The sequence below is a fragment of the Rhinolophus sinicus genome, chromosome 11 (assembly GCF_057876585.1).
Source record: "Rhinolophus sinicus isolate RSI-liver-muscle chromosome 11, RSI-T2T, whole genome shotgun sequence".
Taxonomy (NCBI): Eukaryota; Metazoa; Chordata; class Mammalia; order Chiroptera; family Rhinolophidae; genus Rhinolophus; species Rhinolophus sinicus.
Window position 1 is genome coordinate 17,981,303 of NC_142511.1, and position 18,625 is coordinate 17,999,927.

An 18,625-nucleotide genomic window follows, 5' to 3' on the forward strand; every position below is an offset into this window, starting at 1 on the left:
AGACACAGACTGAGGAGGGAGCAGCATGGGCGTCATAATGAGTTAAGAGTCGGCTGTGGGGTGACTGCTGTTCTTAGGGTGGCACTTGGTCCTGCTGACATTCCTTTCCTTTCCCGTCTCCTTGTACTTCTACCTCTGACCATTCCTTCTCCAAATGCTTCCTCCTCCCTCTGAAATGTGCTGGTCTCAGGTAATTTCACCACGTGGTTCTCCTACCATGCATCCATCAAGATTTGTCTCCAGCCCAGAATTCTTATGTAAGATTAAGATCCATGTCTCAAACCACTTTCTAAGAGAAAAGAGGTAGTTAGCAGTGTGGCCCGATCGTCTGGGGACCACACAAAGGCTTGGCGATTCTGTGTCCTGTTTACTTGCATCCAGGATTGGCACTGTGAATTGAACCTGGCTGTGACTATTCTTGTTCCTCTGAAAATATCAAATTTGGAGATCAGGGGGCAGAATTCAGGTCTGTTAATATGCATTAATATGTACCCCGCCTCCCTCCCTACTTTAATCCTGCATATATATTTCTCAAGTGTAGCTCCCCTTTAATGCCCAGTGTATTGTTTTCATTTCACCAGGAATCAAAATCAAACCAAAGGAAATAAAAATTTAAATCTTACTCATATAGAATAACTGTTCATATCATAAAAGAGGAAAAATAGTTTACATGGATCCACTTCTTTAAAACAAAAATCCCAACTCTTACTTTGTGGGAAAGGAGTGCTTTATTCTCTAGAATACCTTGTTCTGTGTTCACTGTTTCAATGATGGTCTCTGAACTCATAAGCAAACCATGCCATGATTTAAATTTTTTATGTAGAAAAGCTGATTAAAACACAAAACCAGTATTTTGAGAAATTCACTTGAAAATGTTTTGGTTTTTTTTTCTTTCCCTCTTTCTTCCACCCCTCCTCCCCCGCCCCCACACTCCAGTTCAAGCCGTTGTTTCTCGGTCTAGTTGTGTAGGACACAGCTCCCTGGCCCATGCTGGTGTTATGAGCCTTGCGCTCTCCCCGGCTGAGGCAGTTTTGTATACATATACATATACATATCTACATTTAAGTTGAACCTTATTAAACTATTAATATTTGACTGTTTTTGACCTATGAAAATAGTTTTTACACATGGTTGAACCTAATAAAATCAGGACTTTAGTTAAATGTTTATATCTCCTTATATGTAAGCTATGTGGTACTTTCTGCTTACTACAGCAGGGAAAATGAAGGTGCTTACTTTAATCACCAGTTCTTATGCAGCCTTGCAAAACTGTGCTTGCTGACGAGTGGTGAATTTCATGAAACTATTCAGAGGTGTAGCAATTCAGTATTTGACCAAAATGTCTATTGCCAACTGGACATATTGTCTTTATACATATAATACCCATCTACTGATCTGGAACAGCCTACCCTAAAAGGAGGCTTTTGCAGGCTTCTGGTCAATTCCAAAATCAGCAGGCCAAATAGTAAAGTACCAAAGAATTTTCAATTGGGAATTCAACGTCTGTGTCCTCAATAACATTTAAGCTTGTGGAGTGGCCCCCTGAAGCCCCATGCTAAGCACCAGTAAAAGAGATAAGCCCCAAACCTTGCTGTCCAGAAACTTACCATCTTTCAAGAGCTAGAAAAATATAAATAATGAGAGGATATCCTAAGTGTTTTAAGTTTCAAATTGGGACCAAGTGAAATGTAAAAAGAAGACAGCACTTAGGAAGTCTTAGACTGGCTTCAAACACTAAGGGCAAAAAGCCGAATACAAACGTGTACTGAGTTTAAATTTAGTCACTATGATAAGGGTTTCATCTTCCAAGGTTCTGGACCCAAGAAGTCTTTTGTCACCCCAGAAACGGTGACTAGAGATCCTCCAGGTCAGTTAAATCCACAGCCACTTTCAAGAACATGGTGTCATCTTTAATGTAGGTGTTCTTGGCATTCTCCAAAGTAGAGTGAGGCACAAAGCGAGGACAGCCAGAGGCAATGTTCATCTCAGCATCGGGTCTTTTAAAGCTGCTGCTATTGGGGTCAGCCTTGAAGGTCTCCATAATGTGGTTCTTTTTGCCACTCTGGTCCAAAAGCATCAGGGTCACCCTCTGTCTGAATGGCCATTGCAGCAGCGAGTCAAACTCCCCTCGCATCACCACGAAGTACAGCGACAGGTGCGTGCCCTTCCCGGACCCATCGCCGTTCAGGTATGCTCTCGCGCAGAGCCGATAGCCACACCGGCTGGTGTAGAACGGCTGGCTGAAGATGGACACCGTGTGCCCGTCCAGCGCCTCCCTCTTCTTCGTCCTGTAGTCTGTCACCTTCCAGATGAGCTTTCCGTTATAGCAGGCACCTTCCAGCAGTTTAAATCGCTCTTCGTTTTTATTCAGCTGTGCTTTATGGATATTAATGTGGACATCGTGTTTGTTCGTCTCCCCTTCTAAAACAACTGCAAAGGAAAACACAGATTCTGTGGGCCTCAACGTTGTCTTTAGCATTTGCCCAAAGTGGAATTTCGTTATCTGAAGAGAACCAATAAAAGTCTGACATCCTAAAGATGAACTGAATTCAATGTCTACCAATGGACCATTTGTATTCATTGTATCCACTCAGTGAATTGCATGTTTTGGCGAGAGCAGCACCAAAAAACCTGAATGCGTCCTCTTGAACTAAATCTTGCCCAAGTGTAGAGAAGACACACGCAACATTCAGTTAGCATGGTGAGCGCCCCGGTTTTCTAACCGGCATGGTTTTAAGTAGCCGAACCGTTTTATAGTTTTCTCTACAGGCATACCTTGTGCTATTGGACTTCACTTTATTGTGCTTGGCACACAATGCGTTTTTTTTTTACAAATTAAGGTTTGTGGCAACCCCGTGTCAAGCAAGTCTATTGGCGCCATTTTTCAGCATTTGCTCACTTCGTGTTTCTGTGCCACATTTTGGTAATCCTCACCATATTTCAAACTTTGTCATTATGTTTGTTACGGTGATCTGTGATCAGTGATCTTTGATGTTACTAAGGCAACACCTTTCGCCAGCAAAAAGACTGCTACTCACTGAAGTCACAGATGATGGTTAGCATTATTTATTTATTTATTTATTTATTTATTTATTTATTAAATTTATTGGGGGTGACATTGGTTAGCAAAATTATATAGGTTTCAAGTGTACATTTTTATAATATATCACCATGTAAAGAAGGTGCCAAAAAAATGTATACACGTTTTAAGAAAGGACAAAAGTATAAAAATTGTAATACTTAATATAAACCAATAACAAAAGATGAATACAAGTCACGTTTGACTTCTGCTATTACAAGAGGTGCTCAAAGTGGTTACCATCAGTGTCCAGACACTTCTGATTATGGCGAACTACTGCTTGAGCAACGCTGACCAAAGTGTCCACTTGTATACATTTTTTTGGTACCCCCGGTATTTGACCCCCTTTTCCCTCTGGTTAGCATTTTTTAGCAACCAAGTTTTTTTTTTAATTAAGGTGTGTACATTTTTTTTCAGACATAATGTTATTACATACTTAATAGACTGCAGTGTACCGCAAGCGTAATTTTCATATGCACTGGGAAACCAAAAAAAGAAGAAGGAAATCTGTTACTTGCTTTTTTGTGAAATTCACTTTATCGCAGTGGTCTGGAACTGAACCCACAGTATCTCCGATGTATGCCTGTACTTAAAACAATGATTCCACCACATTGCTTGCTTAGCTTTCTCCTTATTTTCCACTCTCCTTAAAAACCATCATTCCCTGTTCTTGGAATGTTCTGATCCTTTTCCACCCCTGACCCCTCCCATCTCCAGCTGGTGGCTCTTCATCATTTTTGCCCGATTAGCCAGAATCTCATGCGCTTTGTTTCACAAATACCAGATTCAACTATTGTTTATCCTGGACGGCTGTGACTCTCCACTTGGCCAGGTGTTTGCTTTTTTCATGAACATATGCAGACAAACAGTCACCAAAAGAGAGATAAAAAATATTACACATACCTAATCTTTGATCATTGCTTTCTAGCAGGGTAATTTTCTGTTTCACTGTATCAATTGCTTCCACCAAAGGCCTCATATCAAATTTATTTTGTTGCTGGGTAGCCATTTGTAATAACTGACGCACTTGCGCTTCTAGCCAAGCAGACTTGTCAACGTGACTGGTAAGAACCTTTCAGTACAAAATGGATATTAATATCTTAGTAAATTAATATCTTAGCAGTTCATTGAGATTAAAATTTTCAACTCAAACATTTCACATTTAATTAATGAATTAATGAAATGAAACTACATAGCCCAGAATAGAAAATTCAATGAGGATTGCAGAGATTAACCACCTACATCTTCCTCCTCTTCCTCTTCTTCCTCTTTTTCCTCCTCCTCCTCCTCCTCCTCCCTCTCCCTCTCCCCATCCCAGCTGCTGTTCCAAATCTTTGGACTTTTCTTCATCTGATTTTTACTCATCCCTCAATTTCTCTTCACTCGTTTCTCTAATCTATCTTTATATCTCTGTGCTCATGTCAGCTCTCCTGTTGCCTTATCACTTCCTTCTCTTCTTAGAAGCGATTCTCCTGATTCACTTTTGCTCTGCTAGAAGGCAGAGAATAAGCTAGGAGGCAGCCCACCTGTTCTGGCCTGGTGCACTACAGGTGGTACAGAAGTGCCCTGGGTGAGGCCGGAACTTTCGACTGCTCTTTAGATGGAAGAGATGAAACAAAACCACAGCTATAGCTTTCCTACTCTCTAGCCCTTGCTGCCTTAACTCTGACTGCTCAGTGTGCTAGAAAAAGATCAGAATTGAGACAGTAACCTATGATGTTTTTCCTTTCTCCTAGACACTCTCACATGTGCGTACAGACACATACATACACACACACTCTCACACTCACACACATACACGGTGTGCTGACAAAGTATGGGAACTATATGGCCTGTATTTTCTGGGATAATTCAAATTTCAAAAATATTTCCCATACAACATGTCAAGGAATCTTTTTCACTGTAATTTTATAACTACAATAAAGATATTATTCATTAGGAATTTATGGCTTTTAACATTCATGGTTTACAAAGTAATTTTTGCTCTCTTTTGTTGATGTTTAAAACATTTTCTTCCCAAAGGAATTAATAGTTTCACTCTGTTGGCTACAAAATTCCGGACTATAAATGCTCTCAATGAATCTGAAATCAAGTGACTAATATTGGCCCAACATTAATTAAAACCCTAACTGCCGTAAATTATATAAAATTATTGTATCAATGTTAAATTTACTGACATTGCTAAAGATACTGGGACTATGTAAAAGAAGATCTTTATTCTTATGAAATACACACTGAAGTATGTAGGGGTAAAGGGCCATAGTATATGCAGCTTATTCTCATGTGGTTCCGAAAGGACAGAGGGGAAGGGGGTGGGGAGAGAGAGAATGAAGGTGAATGATGAAGCCAACAGGACAGAATATTGACAATTGGTGAGTCTAGGTGGAGAATATACAGGTGGTTTTTGCACTATCTTATTCTTGTAGTTTTTCTGAGCTTTTGAAATTATTTAAATTTAAAACATTATAAGAAAAACCCTCCCTGCCAATTGAAGGCTAAGCCTTGGTGATAAGTAGAAAGGCCATTTCTCACCTGGATGTTTGAGAGGAAGCTTCCGTTTTTGCCAAACAGCTGTGCAAACTGCTTGAACTCCTTTTCGAATTTCTTTACAGTTTCTGCTAGTTGCTGGATTTTACTTTCTTTCTGCTCCAGGCTCTTATATAAATCAGAAATCTAATAACAGGAATGTAGCTGAGGTCATTTAAATGCATGCATACAAATTAAAATAAATGCGGTTCTAGGAGAATATTGCAGGTAAGATATGGTGCTGAAAAATGTATACACATTTTAAGAAAGGAAAACTAGTAAAATTGTAATATTCAATATATACTGATAACAAAAGATGAATGCAAGTCACGTTTGATTCCTGCAATTACAAGAGGTGCTCAAAGTGGTTACCATCAGCGTCCAGACACTTCTGATTATGGCGAACTACTGCTTGAGCAACGCTGACCAAAGTGTCCGCTTGTACATATTTTCTTGGCACTCCAGGTATATATATATAGAGAGAGGGAGGGTGCCAAAAAATGTATACACACTTTAAGAAAGGAAAAAACTGTATCAAAGTGGTTACCATCAGCATCTAGACACTTCTATTATGGTGAACTACTGCTTGAGCATAGATAACATCTCTTAAAATGTGTGTACATTTTTGGCACCCCCAAAAAACTATATTATATAGTTTTCTAGGAGATATATGTGTGTGTGTGTGTGTGTATATATATATATATATATATATATATATATATATATATATATATATATATATATATATATATATATACATACACATATATGAGTATATATGGGAATTTATAGGAATATATAGGAATTTACCAGTAGATTCCTATATAATTCTAGGAAAATATTTGCAGGTGCTTTGAAAGAAACTGACCCACAGATTCTCATGAATCTTTTCTCTACCTAACCCACTATGATGGTTCATCTAATGACAGTGACATCACTTGACTGAATTTACTGAACTGGTTGTCTTCATTCACTCAGTATATACTTACTAAAAGTCACTAGTCACCATACCACACTAGATGTTATGGCCACAGTATCAATAGTAATAGCTGAAATCTGCTGAATGTCTATCATACCCTTATACTCATTAGCTCTTTTATCCGCAAAGAACCCTATGAGTTGGGTTATGACTATTGGTCCCATTTTACAGATGATGACACAGAGGCAGAGAGTTTATGTAATCTGCCCGGCACACAGCTAGCGAGTGGTAGGCAAAACGTGGTACCCGCTCAGAATTTGTAACCTATGGGAAAGAAATAACCAAAAACCTAAGCGTGACCCTAGACAACTCTTCTCTCATCCTCATAGCCACTCAATCAGCAATACTTGCCAACTTTAACACACAAGACAAAACAACATCCATTTCTCATTTCCTCTCACCTTGTTTCAGCACTAACTTCAGCCTTCATCACTTCTCACCTGGACTGCTACAACAGCTTCCTAACTGGTCCTACACACACGTGTTGGAAGGGAGGTCTATGGGAGCTGGGCCTGGCATGGACCCTACAGGCCACTGTAACCCCAGCAACTGGCCTAGCTCCTGGCGCCAGTAGGAGCTTGCTAAATATTTGTTAAATGAATGCATGAATGCATGTTCTCCCTCTTTTTAGTCTTGTTTTCCTCCAATGCATACTCCATGCATTGTCCACAATAATATGCAGAGATAGATCTGGTCTTGCCCCGCGCGCCCGTCCCTTTAACCATCTCTAGTGGTTACATACAGGGCCCTACACGCTCTGCCCCAGGCTACCTTTTCACTCTCAAGCCCATTCAGGTGTCGTGTGCACCCTGCCCAGCAAGAGTGCACAACTTCTATTTCCCACCAGGCCTTTCCCTCTCAGACACTTCCTCCTTCATCAAGAAAGCACTGCTTTCCAAGCCTCCACTCAAAGGGTACATTCTCTCAGGATTATTACTAGGACCACTTACCCAGGCTACCTCTTAAATTCCATGACACCTGACTATACTCGAGTGTATAACATACCCTTATTACTCTATTGGTGTGTGTTTTTGGGGGGGCGGGGGTTATTTTCATCTTTTTTTTCCCTCCAGTAAATTGTCAAGGCAATATCTCACTTATTTCTTTATTCCCAAAGTCTTGCACAGTTCCTGGCACACAGAGGGCATCTGCTACATATTTTATAAACGAAGGCACAAATGGCGGCAACAACCATCTGATCTCTGACCCCAGAATCCTCTATGAAGACCCTGAGAGCTGACTTCTACCTACGCACCAGACATCTCCCTGCACAAAAGCAAATCTCCCCTCCTCACCTTCACCTCTAACCTGCTCCGGTCCTTGTAGCGCCCCATCTCAGTTAACATTACCATGTTCCCTGACTTCTGAGCTCACAGCCATTCCAACCCCTGAGTGGTTCCCACTGTCCTGTCTCCCACTGACACAGCCTTGGCTGACCATGACCATCACTATCACCTCCTCCAGCATCTTGCTTCCAACCTAATATTGAAAGCTCATGTGCCAGGCACTGTGCTAAGGGCTTAAATATTATGTCATTTAACCCTCACCATCACCCCATTTACAAATGAAGAAACTGGGGAGAGAGAGGGTAAGTAGCTTGCCCATACTCATAGGACTGTGTGTGCAGCTCATCCTCGGAGCCAGGCATTCTGATACCAGAGCCCTCACTCGTCAACTGCCAAGCTCTACACGACATTGTCTCGTCTTTTGCAGCATCCTTCTGCCTGGTCGCTCTGTCCTCATTCTCTTCTCTCCATCTATCCATCTTCCATGCTACTGCCAGCTGTCTTACTTTTTAAAACCAAACAAACAATTAGCTGGCCAAGTAGTTTCCAATGTAAAAGTCCCTATTAGCTCCCTAGTACTGACAAACATTAGTTCAGACTTTTGGCCCTTAAATCCTTTCTGAAACAAGGCAGAATATGAATAAATAAAAGAAAAATGAATGCAGTGTTCAAAACGTCTTAGCTTACATGGAAAGCTATTGCAATCTGAATCTAACAGACCATTCCTGTTTTACCCTGAGCCGTCTCTCCATCCCATTGGATTCAGGAAATCTCCATCCAATGGGATTCAGGAAATACCACTTCCCTGAACCATCAGCCTCCCTTATGCCTCCCGCCTTAACTTTTCCCTTTTAGAAAGCCCTCTTTCCACAACATGTTAACTGACAGACCTCCTCTTCCTTCAAGACGTATCTCAGATGTCCTTCCCCATTTCCCTTGGAGTAAACTGATGTAGCCTCTGTACCCAGACAGGGGCATCCTCACAGCATGTCCTGTGAGACACAGCCACTTAACTATTTCCGTTTTTGTGAGCTGTCCCTAGCAACTAGCATTGTATCTGACATATGGGAGGTATTTGTTGAATGAATGGGTGGGTGAATGAGGCAACTGATAGAGAAAGAAGTTGGGAATGGTTACTAGGCCGCATGCCTTCTACCAAAGTTACAGTTTCATCAGCCTTTCTAACTTTCTCCAGTATCTGACCCTGGAACTCACACACCTACGTGAATCTGGAATCAGACATCATAAAATCATCGGCAGTAGCCAGTTCAGCTCCCTCTCTGCAGATGGATGGTTTTCTTCTCTACATGGGCTTGAAAAGTCTGATCCCCTGAGATGTTCTAACAAAATCATTAACTTTTATAATAATTATGCAACAGAATCAGCATTTATTGAGGTCCACTATGAATATTCCAGGGACTACGGCAGGCATTTGCACACATACTTTCACTTAATAATAGCAACTCGGTGAAATATGTATGTAGGCATTTATCCGGTTACAAAGCTTCTCAAAGGCAGGAGTTATGACTCTCTACAAAATATATAAAACCTAGAGTGCCTAGAACAGATTGTCAACTGTTGTTTCATGGTAATACTGATTTCATTAAAAAACACTGAACACCTACGAGGTACCTAATAGCTACCAGGTATTATTAACCAAAAGGGCTGTAGAGAGGCAGTGTGGCATGTCACAGAGAGCGTGTGACTGCGAATCAGGGGACATTGGTTTGAGATTGAATTCTGCCACTTATGAGTCACAAACACATCAAACTGTATTTGAGCTTAGTTACTTCCTCTGTTCAATGAGGGCAATGGACTCAAAGATCTCAAAGGCACATTCCACTTCAAATGTCCTGCTATCCTATGAGTCTACTGGGCCACTTAGTAGAAAAACATCTACCACCAGTCAACTTACACTGAAACGGAGACTGTAAGAATGCCAATAATTGCAAATCTCAGCAATCCTGCTGCCTCCCTTTATATCCAAACCTGATATTTATTTACCTGTTCTTCTAATTGGAAGTTCTTTTCTAAAACAAGAAGCATGTGGTCCCGTAAGGCGGCATGCTCATGCTGCTGCAGCTTCTCCCGTTTGTCCTTCAATATGAAGAGAAAAATAAGACAGGTTGTTGAAAGGCTCCCAAAACAAGGGTGGTATGCTCTGCTAAAGCAGAACTTTAACAACGTTGCTTACTTGACTCAAGGTGGGTTGCAGGAAGAATGGTCCCTCCTCCAGCTTCAGGACAGTTCCCACGAAACAATTTTAAACTTACAGAGACAGAGAATCAGACCACTATCAAAATTCCCAATGCTGAGTTCCTTCCTGACACTGGGACTATCAGACTGTGGTTTAAGTGTAGATATTGTCATCTCACAGTTACTCGCATATAAAACCTATCTCCTTAGTGGGTTACCTCCAGGTCAGTTTTAGGCTTACGTTAGTTCTCCCTCCTACCAAGCACATTTCTATGCTGTCTTCTATCACTGTCCTGCTATCACAGGCCGAAGGTAGGCAACTTAATTGTGATTTCGGCCCATGCAAATTTGCTGCCCTCAAAATCAAATAATACATTTGCAATAATAATCACAAAGTGCCTATATGACTAATAAAGGAAATGTGAGGGGTTCTGGGTGATCCATGGATTTTAAGCAAACATTCATCATCAATTTCCCTTCTGTTTAGGGTTGGCCCCTCGCCCAGAGAACTCTCATCCCCGGCTCTGGAACTGAGGTAAGTTCTAGAATACAATCCAATTGAACATTTGCGCCTAACTCTAAAGAAAATTCCTTTCAAAGCTGGAAAGCACTTCTGTATTTCATGCACTAGAGAGGTAAACCCTGTCGTTTTTACAATGAAGACAATCACTGGTTTGGTATGTGACAAATTTATGGACTCTTCATTGATTCTTTTTAAAGGCTTCTCGTAATATATATATTTTTTCAAATAGATTTTTAAAATAAGAGGAATATATGCTTATGTAGATACAGAATGAAAGATGATGCAGAATGAAAACTACAGCATTCTCTGCATCACCACACAATTCCCTACTCTCACCCACCAGTCAGTGAGGATACATACACATTTTAATACAAAGAGAGCATATTATATTTAATTAAAAAGTATACACCTTATTCTTTTTATCAGATGCAAGTATCCCAAAATATGAATATATATAAGTACGTAGGCAGCACTTTTAATGAAGGACTTATAAGTTGTTTTTAGTTGTTTTGTGGTTTTTTTTGCTATATAAACATCTGTGTGTGTGTGTGTGTGTGTGTGTGTGTGTATGTGTAATCACTGCCCACTTATGAAAGGATATCTGTGGGATAAATTCCTAGCAGAAGGATAAGGTCAATGTGTGGGTTCACTTTTTATTTTCATAGTTATAACCAAACTGCCCTCAAAAAAGTTGGCTATTATAAATTGTTTTAGTCTTTGTTAATTTGATGGTGCAAATTATATTTCTTGTTATAATTTATGTTTAATTAGGTGTAAGATAAGAATTCTTTGTATATTAAAAAAGTAGGCTCTTTTTTGCATGGTCATATGTTGTAAATATACCTCCAGTTTGTGGTTTGCATTTGACTTTATTTATGGTAATTTTAAAAAATCAATAGAAGTTTTAAATATTTATGGTTAAACTTATCAGAATTATGGCTTCTGGTTTTGTGTTAATCATCTATGAAAGTCTTCTTTATTTCAAGAATCAAAAGAAAATTCACTCATTTTATTCTTCTAGTATTTTTATGATTTTTAAAATAAACTTTATTTTGGAGTAATTTTAGATTTACAGAAAATGTGAAACAATACAGAGCATGATATATTTTAATGGTTAAAACTTTGATGCATTTGGAATCTGTTAAAAAGACTGATGTAGGAATCAAACGTTATTTTTGTTCTTTTTAAATTTATGTTATATAATATTCTGAATAATACTTTTAAAGGTATTTAACAGATAACAAAATATGTTTTAAAACATGATTTTAAGTCAATTTGTTTCAAAATCCTTGGGGACAGACAGGGGTTACCATAAAACCAAGATTTGTCATCATTGGAAAAGTGACTCCAGGAGATCCCCAAACCTGGCAGAGGCAGAAATTATCCCTGTGGTGGTTAATTTTATGTATTAACTTGGCTAGGCTATGGTGCCCAGTTGTTTGGCCAAAATTTGTCTAGATGTTGCTATGAAGGGATTTTGTAGATGTGATTAACATTTAAAGCAGTTGACTCTAAGGAAAACAGGTTAGCCTCCATAATGGGGGTTAGGGGGAGTGCATCCAACCAGCTGAAGGCCTTAAGAGCAAAGATTGAAGTTTACTGGAGAAGAAGCACTTCTCCTCAAGATTACAACAGTTGAACTATAGCCTGAGTATCCAGACTTCTCGCTTGCGCTACAAATTTCAGATTTGCCAGCCCCACAATCACTTATGCAAATTACTTTAAAATCTCTCTCTCCCTTTTTCTCTTTCTCTCGCTCTCTCTCCTTCTCATTATTTATATTTATATTATTTATATTTTTCATATTCGTATTCATGTTCATATATGTTCTATGTCTCCTATTGGTTCTGTTTCTCTGGAGAACCCTGATGAATACAATTGCCAGTCTTAAAATTCTCATAAGTGAATGTCCTTTTGTATCCTGTATGGAATCCAAGAGTGTAAGGAATTCGCTCAGTGAATTATATAGAATGCAGAGGCAGAAACAAAAAGCACTCCATACCTTTACAGTACAGCCATAGAGCTTAAAAGGACAGTCTTGCTCCACTTCAGGACACACGGCGAGGTGTTCATCCACCTACGAAATACACAGCCTCAGGCTCCAGAAATTCATCACTGATTCTCCAAATGCCTGGTATAACCGCAGCAAGCAGGCAGCCCAGGGTGGCTTGGGAAGAAGGGCGGGAATAGGAGAAGGAAAAAGCCATGCTAAGGCCTGGTGGAGAGAATGCTAAGGTGAAAACTGAGAATTCTTGGGGAAAAGGGAAGGGAAGACAGAGACATGGTTATCGTGGGTGTCATTTAAGTCTTGGGCCTTGGCCAATGCAATCCTATCAAATCATCATGATTACTAAAAGTTTACCTTACATAAAACCTACTGAGAGCATTATTTACACTTACCTCAGTTCTTGGAATAAGCCGCGAACACTTGTTGGGACAAGATACTGGGTACTCGGGACACAAGTTTTCCTCATGATTCTGAAACAGAGAAAGTGTATTGAAACAAAGCCGCCCCTTGCTTTCAAGGGTTCCCTTTTATGGCCTCAGAGTGTTTATACACATAGCTCTTTGGGGATCGATGTTATACAGCTTACTCTCTATAGGAAGGTATGGCCCAGTTCCAGAAAGGATTATACATGGCTACTTTCTTGGTATAAATGAATTCAATTCAGTTTTCTAATTATTCTAAAAGGTCAGACGGCACAGGGCTCACAGTGGGGCACGCTGTGGGAGTCATGGCACATGTGGAAGGTACCCCATGCTCTCTTTTTATGCCCACACACTGCCGCTCCAGTTAGATCGCAGCATCCTGAGGACAGACAGCATTGTCACTAATGTATGACTCAGCACTAGCATAATTCCTTGCACACTCACACTCAGCAGATGCTTGAACAATATTTTTGCCAATGATGAATAAATAGAATCCCACCAACAAGAAGGCTTTTAGTTTTTTACAGAACCCTCAGATAAAATTATTTCTTAGACCTATTTCTGTGCAATAATAAACCCCAAAATGTGGTTCTGGTATCCCATCTGATTCCCTGTGACCAGTCAGGCAGAATTTAGCCCCATAAAGACTGTTCTCTTTTTACCTGTAGATTGATTACTACCACATCCTTTTTGCAATAAAGGCATTTTTCCTCTCGAAACTGGCAGTTTGCGCTCACATGCTCTTTCAGATCTTTCCGAAGAACTACTTCCCGACAGTTCTCATTAGAACACTGCACAGCTTGAAATAAGCACTGCTGAAGGTGGTCCTGCAATAGATGACAAGAGGCCAGGGGGACGTTGACAAGGGCAGCGGGAGGAGAGGCGGCTGGAAGACCTAGTGAGGGAGGGAGGGAGTGAGGACGGAGGGCGGGGAGGGCAGCCTCTGCCTGCAGGCTCAGTGGAGGCCGCTCCTGCCTCTGCTGAGGACAGCGCCTCCCCCCCTCCCCCCCCCCCCCCATAGAGAGAGCTGTCTGGACCTGGGATGGAGGCTGTGAAAGCCAGCCTTGCTTGGTGGGAGTTAGGACGACAGGGGAGAATGGGTGAAGAAGGAAGTATGCTGAGTTTCTTTCAGATTATCTAGGAACATGCTCGTGTTCTCAGGTTGGTTCTTGAATATTTTCCTTAGGCTTGCCAATTAATTTACCAGGGCTTCAAGGATCTTTGTTATTTCCTTTGTGAGCTCTCCATTCTCCTCCCCAGCACCAAGTACTAATCTCTGCATAGCAGATGGTAAAAGCCAGACAGAGGGAAAAGAGGGAAGAGAAGGGCCTATCCTAAGTCAGTGAAGGAAGGGAAAGGATAAACGGAAGAAAAGGGGTCGAGAGGAAGCTTTTCCAGAAGTAGGGAGAGAAATGATAGGATCACAGGCCCAAGAGAAGCCGGGAATGATCAGTCTTGTAAAGTCAGGACATGTTTTTAACCAGATTATTAGCGAGGAATGATATGGACAGCGTTCATTCCAGTGGGCTTCACATTAGAGATTTATAAAAGCAAGCACAGCTTAATAAAATGTTTGGATTAATGCAAGTTGCTGTGATGCTGACAAGTTAGCAAAATCCTACTGAGCATGTCTCCCTGTAAAAGCCTTTAAAACAGAATTAACAAGCTATGGCCCTTGGGCCAAACCTGGCCTGCGACTGGTTTTAGTCAATACAGTTGTATTGGTGAACAGCCACACGCCTATCTATTCACATACGGCCTATGGCTGCTTTCCCTCCACAATGGGGAAGTTGAGTAGTTGTGACAGCAACTGTATGGCCCGCAAAGCCTAAAATATTTACTATCTGGCTCTTGATAGCAAGTTTGCTGACCCCTTCTCTGAAGGAAAAAAGAGCAAACGGTTTTTCTACAGGAGATACATAAATAGTATAGCTATTTTCCTTTGCCTCTGCTAGTAAGAAACACATGGTGATAACAATTGAAAGCCACATCTTATCCAAAAATTTACTGATGTTTCCCCTCCACTCTCAGCAAAACAGTCAGCATTCATCAAGCCTCTGCTATCTGGGAGCTTCTATACCTCATCATGCTGGACTGGGAGAACAGGGAATGCAGGGACACACACACACACACACACACACACACACACACGCACACACACACACACACACAAGAAAGAGGCGAAAAGAAACCAGCCACTGTCCTCTAGACGCTGATGATTTGGCCTTTAAACTACTCAGCGGTCTATTTGAGCCCCATTTCCTTTTCAGGCTTAGTGAGAACACAACAAAGTGGGAAAAGAGGGCCTGCTCTAGGATTTGACTTTCAAACACAAAAAAAGTTCCGTGAACCTCCAAAGAACTCCCTGGATTAACAAGGAAATCATTTACACATTTATAAGCTCAGTGCCTAGGGGGTTTGGAGGCGTGATGGAGAAAAGACTGAATCACCTGAAATACTTTCCAAAATGTGTGGGTGGGAGGGGAAAATCTCAGCAGCTGCCAAGCAATTCCCAGGAAGCTTGAGATGCCTGAGTCTTACTCATTCATAGTGTGATCAAATCTGATATGGGCCTGCCATGACACAGCCACATTTCCAGCTTAGAATTCAAGGAGCTTCCCCAGCTGGATGGAAGAGCTATGTAGGACAGTTCACTCGAGAGGAAGTCAACTCCCCTGCACCTTACTTGTTTGCATCTCGTACCAAAACTTCCCCTTTAAACTCTATGCTATCTCTGTTCTGATCTGTTACCTACCTGCCTTAGACCATAAACGCTAGGTACCCAAGGCCCACAGGTGCTGGGAAACACCCATCTCAGCACTTGCAAATGCTTTTGGGCAGTCATACCCTGGCTCCCACCCTAGGGACCCGAAATCCTTCACAGGTCCCCCAAAATGACATGTCCTTGCTTGAGAGTTCCTTTTGCCCAGCATGCCTCACATTTTCGCTTTTGGATCAATGTCCTTCACCCATAATTTAAAGTCTAGTACAAATGGCATGTCCTCCACGCGTTCCACGCACAATGAACCTTTTCCCTCACGTCTTAGCCCTTGGCATGCTATGCTAGTAAAATTACTAGACAGGAATTCTCTGAGGGCAACCCAATGAACCCCCTACCCCACCCTGCTTAGCTCAGACACTGTCACAAAAAGCTGTTCAAGACACATCACTGGAAAAATGGCAAGGACAAATATTGTTCGTGAGTCATACCAACCTGGAATCGTCCCAGAATAATCTTGACATTACATCCAGGAGCATTTTTGCAAAATACATATAAATTGAGGACTTCCCTTTTGCAGCAATTGTCTTTAAACACCTAAAAGATAAATACGATAGGTCTCTCACACTCCAAAGCTTTAGAGCAACATGAATGAAGTTATTATTAATTTGGTCTTCAGATACATCTCAATAGCTGGGTGGCAACTTCCAGACAGTGGTTGGAATGGAAATACCACATTCACCACCGTAAAAGAAAAAGCTGTCTCAGATACATATTTCTGACAGGTCCCCAAACATACAAGCCAGGTAGTAATTTCATGCCCAGCACTGTATGCTGCTATGCTAGGAGAATTTTGTGGTGTACCTGACCCCACGTGCTCAAAGGTCAGAAGGTGGGGCTGTGGCTGAGGGTGATATTTTCCGCTTCCCGTCCCAGCAGAAAGGTTTGTATTAGTCATCAGGGAGTGTCACTGAAGCTGTGCTGACTTGCTATTTCAGCACACACCAGGGGTTGGCAAACTTTCTTCATAAAGGGTCAGATAGTAAATATTTTTGTCTTTGCAAACCACATGGCAATGGTCTCTGTTGCAACAATTCAGCTCTGCCATTCACAATACGTGAATGAATGGGCATGGCTGCATTCCAATAAAACGTTATTTATGGACACTGAAGTGAGAATTTCATATAATTTTCACGTGTCAGAAAACATCATTCTTATTTTGATTTTTCAAATTTTTATTTTGAAATGATTTAAGACTAAGGGCAAGTCACAAAAATAATACAGAGTTCCTGTGTACCCGTCTTTTGATTTTTTTTATATGATTTAAATATAAAAAACATTCTTAGCTCATAGGTCATACAAAAACAGGTGGCAGGCTGGATTTGTCCCAACAAATCCCATGCTGTAGTGGGCCAATCCCTGGTCTAGCGGGTGAGGCAGACAGAAGGACAGCACTGTCCTCTGCTAAGCATTGACAATTCGCATCATAAGAGGGACAGAAGGAGCGTGTACATCAGACAGGTGCTCGGGGAGCTTCCTGGAGGAGGTGACACTTGAATGTCCTCTACTGGAATTTTAAAGGAAGAAAACTGAGCTTAAAAGGAAGTTTCAAGGGAGAAAAATCTTCATGACTGTGGGTTAGATAAAGGTCTCTTAGATACAACACTTAAAAGAACAAGCAACTAAACACACAAAAGATAAATAAGACTTCATCAAAATGAAAAACTTTTGTGCTTCAAAGGATACCATCAAGAAAGTGAAAAGACAACCTAGCGAATGGGAGAAAAATATTTGCAAATCATATATTTGATAAGTGACTGGTATCCAGAATACATAAAGCACTCAACAACAAGACAAATAATCCACTTAAAAATAGGCAAAGGACTTGAAAAAGCATTTTTACAAAGAAGATATTACAAATGGCCAAGCGCATGAAAAGACACTCAGTACCACTAATCATCAGAGAAAAGCAAATCCAAACCACAAGTTACCTCTTAATACCCACTGGAAAGGCTATAATAAAAAAGATCAATAACAAATTTTGGCAAGGATCTGGAGAAATTAGAACTCTCATACATTGCTAGTAGGAATGTAAAATGATGCAGCTGCTTTGAAAGATACTCTGGCAGTTCCTCAGAACGTTAAACATAGTTACCATATGACCCAGTAATTCTACTCCTAGGTGTATACTCAAGAAACATGTCTACTTTAAAGGTAAAGTTCATGGCATATGAATTATATCTCAATAAGGCTATTATTAGACACAATATACACGTGAAATCTATGTAATTTTACTAACAATTATCACCCCAATAAATTAAAAAAAAAAAAGCTAAAAAAAAAAAAAAAAGACACAATAATAATGAAAGGAAGTTCTAGAGATTAACCAGATAAAAAAGTGAATTCCAGGAAACAGGATGTTTCATTTCTCCAAGGCACTCAATGTAACTGGAACCTGTATAAGATGGTAAGGAAGAATCAGAAGAAACTTGGGGACAGGGTGGGGATTCAATAAAGACCAGAACAAGACTGTCAAACAGTGGTAGGAGTGGGGTCTGACTTGACCCCTCAGCAGAGGAATATGGATCCCAAGGAAGGCTCCCCTCCGACTCTCCTGCTCCAACCTCAATGTCCAATCAGGACACTGGCTTCTCTATCACCTAGAGAGCTGCTAAACCAAAGCAGTGGTTTTCTTACCTCCTGAGATTTGATAATCTCCTTATCTACAGGACAGAGTGGCACTGCATTTAATTCTCTGGAGAGAAAAATAAAAATAGAGCCAGAATTAAGACTTGACCTCAATAGCTCTTCCAAGAGCAGCCCCAGCACTCCAGCCATGCTCAACCCGTGGAAGTTCCCCCTGAGCAGGTCGGGCCTGTCTTTGCTC

The 18,625-nt window shown here is 40.8% G+C and overlaps 1 protein-coding gene across 4 annotated transcripts in view; it reads right to left on the reverse strand.

The window, feature by feature from the left end:
• Nucleotides 1-709: 709 nt before the first annotated feature.
• TRAF5 (TNF receptor associated factor 5) overlaps nt 710-18,625 on the reverse strand; it is a 44,780-nt gene continuing 26,864 nt past the window's right edge. For 2 of the 4 annotated variants that reach the window (XM_019738107.3, XM_019738106.3), the window contains 9 exons: nt 18,436-18,493; nt 16,234-16,335; nt 13,682-13,846; nt 12,990-13,067; nt 12,592-12,666; nt 9,875-9,967; nt 5,612-5,752; nt 3,983-4,151; nt 710-2,430 (listed from right to left, as the gene is read on the reverse strand). In XM_019738107.3, the coding sequence (XP_019593666.3) occupies nt 1,853-2,430; nt 3,983-4,151; nt 5,612-5,752; nt 9,875-9,967; nt 12,592-12,666; nt 12,990-13,067; nt 13,682-13,846; nt 16,234-16,335; nt 18,436-18,493 (1,459 nt within the window). In that variant the 3' untranslated portion in view covers nt 710-1,852. The remainder of the gene's footprint in view (nt 2,431-3,982; nt 4,152-5,611; nt 5,753-9,874; nt 9,968-12,591; nt 12,667-12,989; nt 13,068-13,681; nt 13,847-16,233; nt 16,336-18,435; nt 18,494-18,625) is intronic. The other 2 variants (XM_088801654.1, XM_074322001.2) reach the window with 2 other exon arrangements.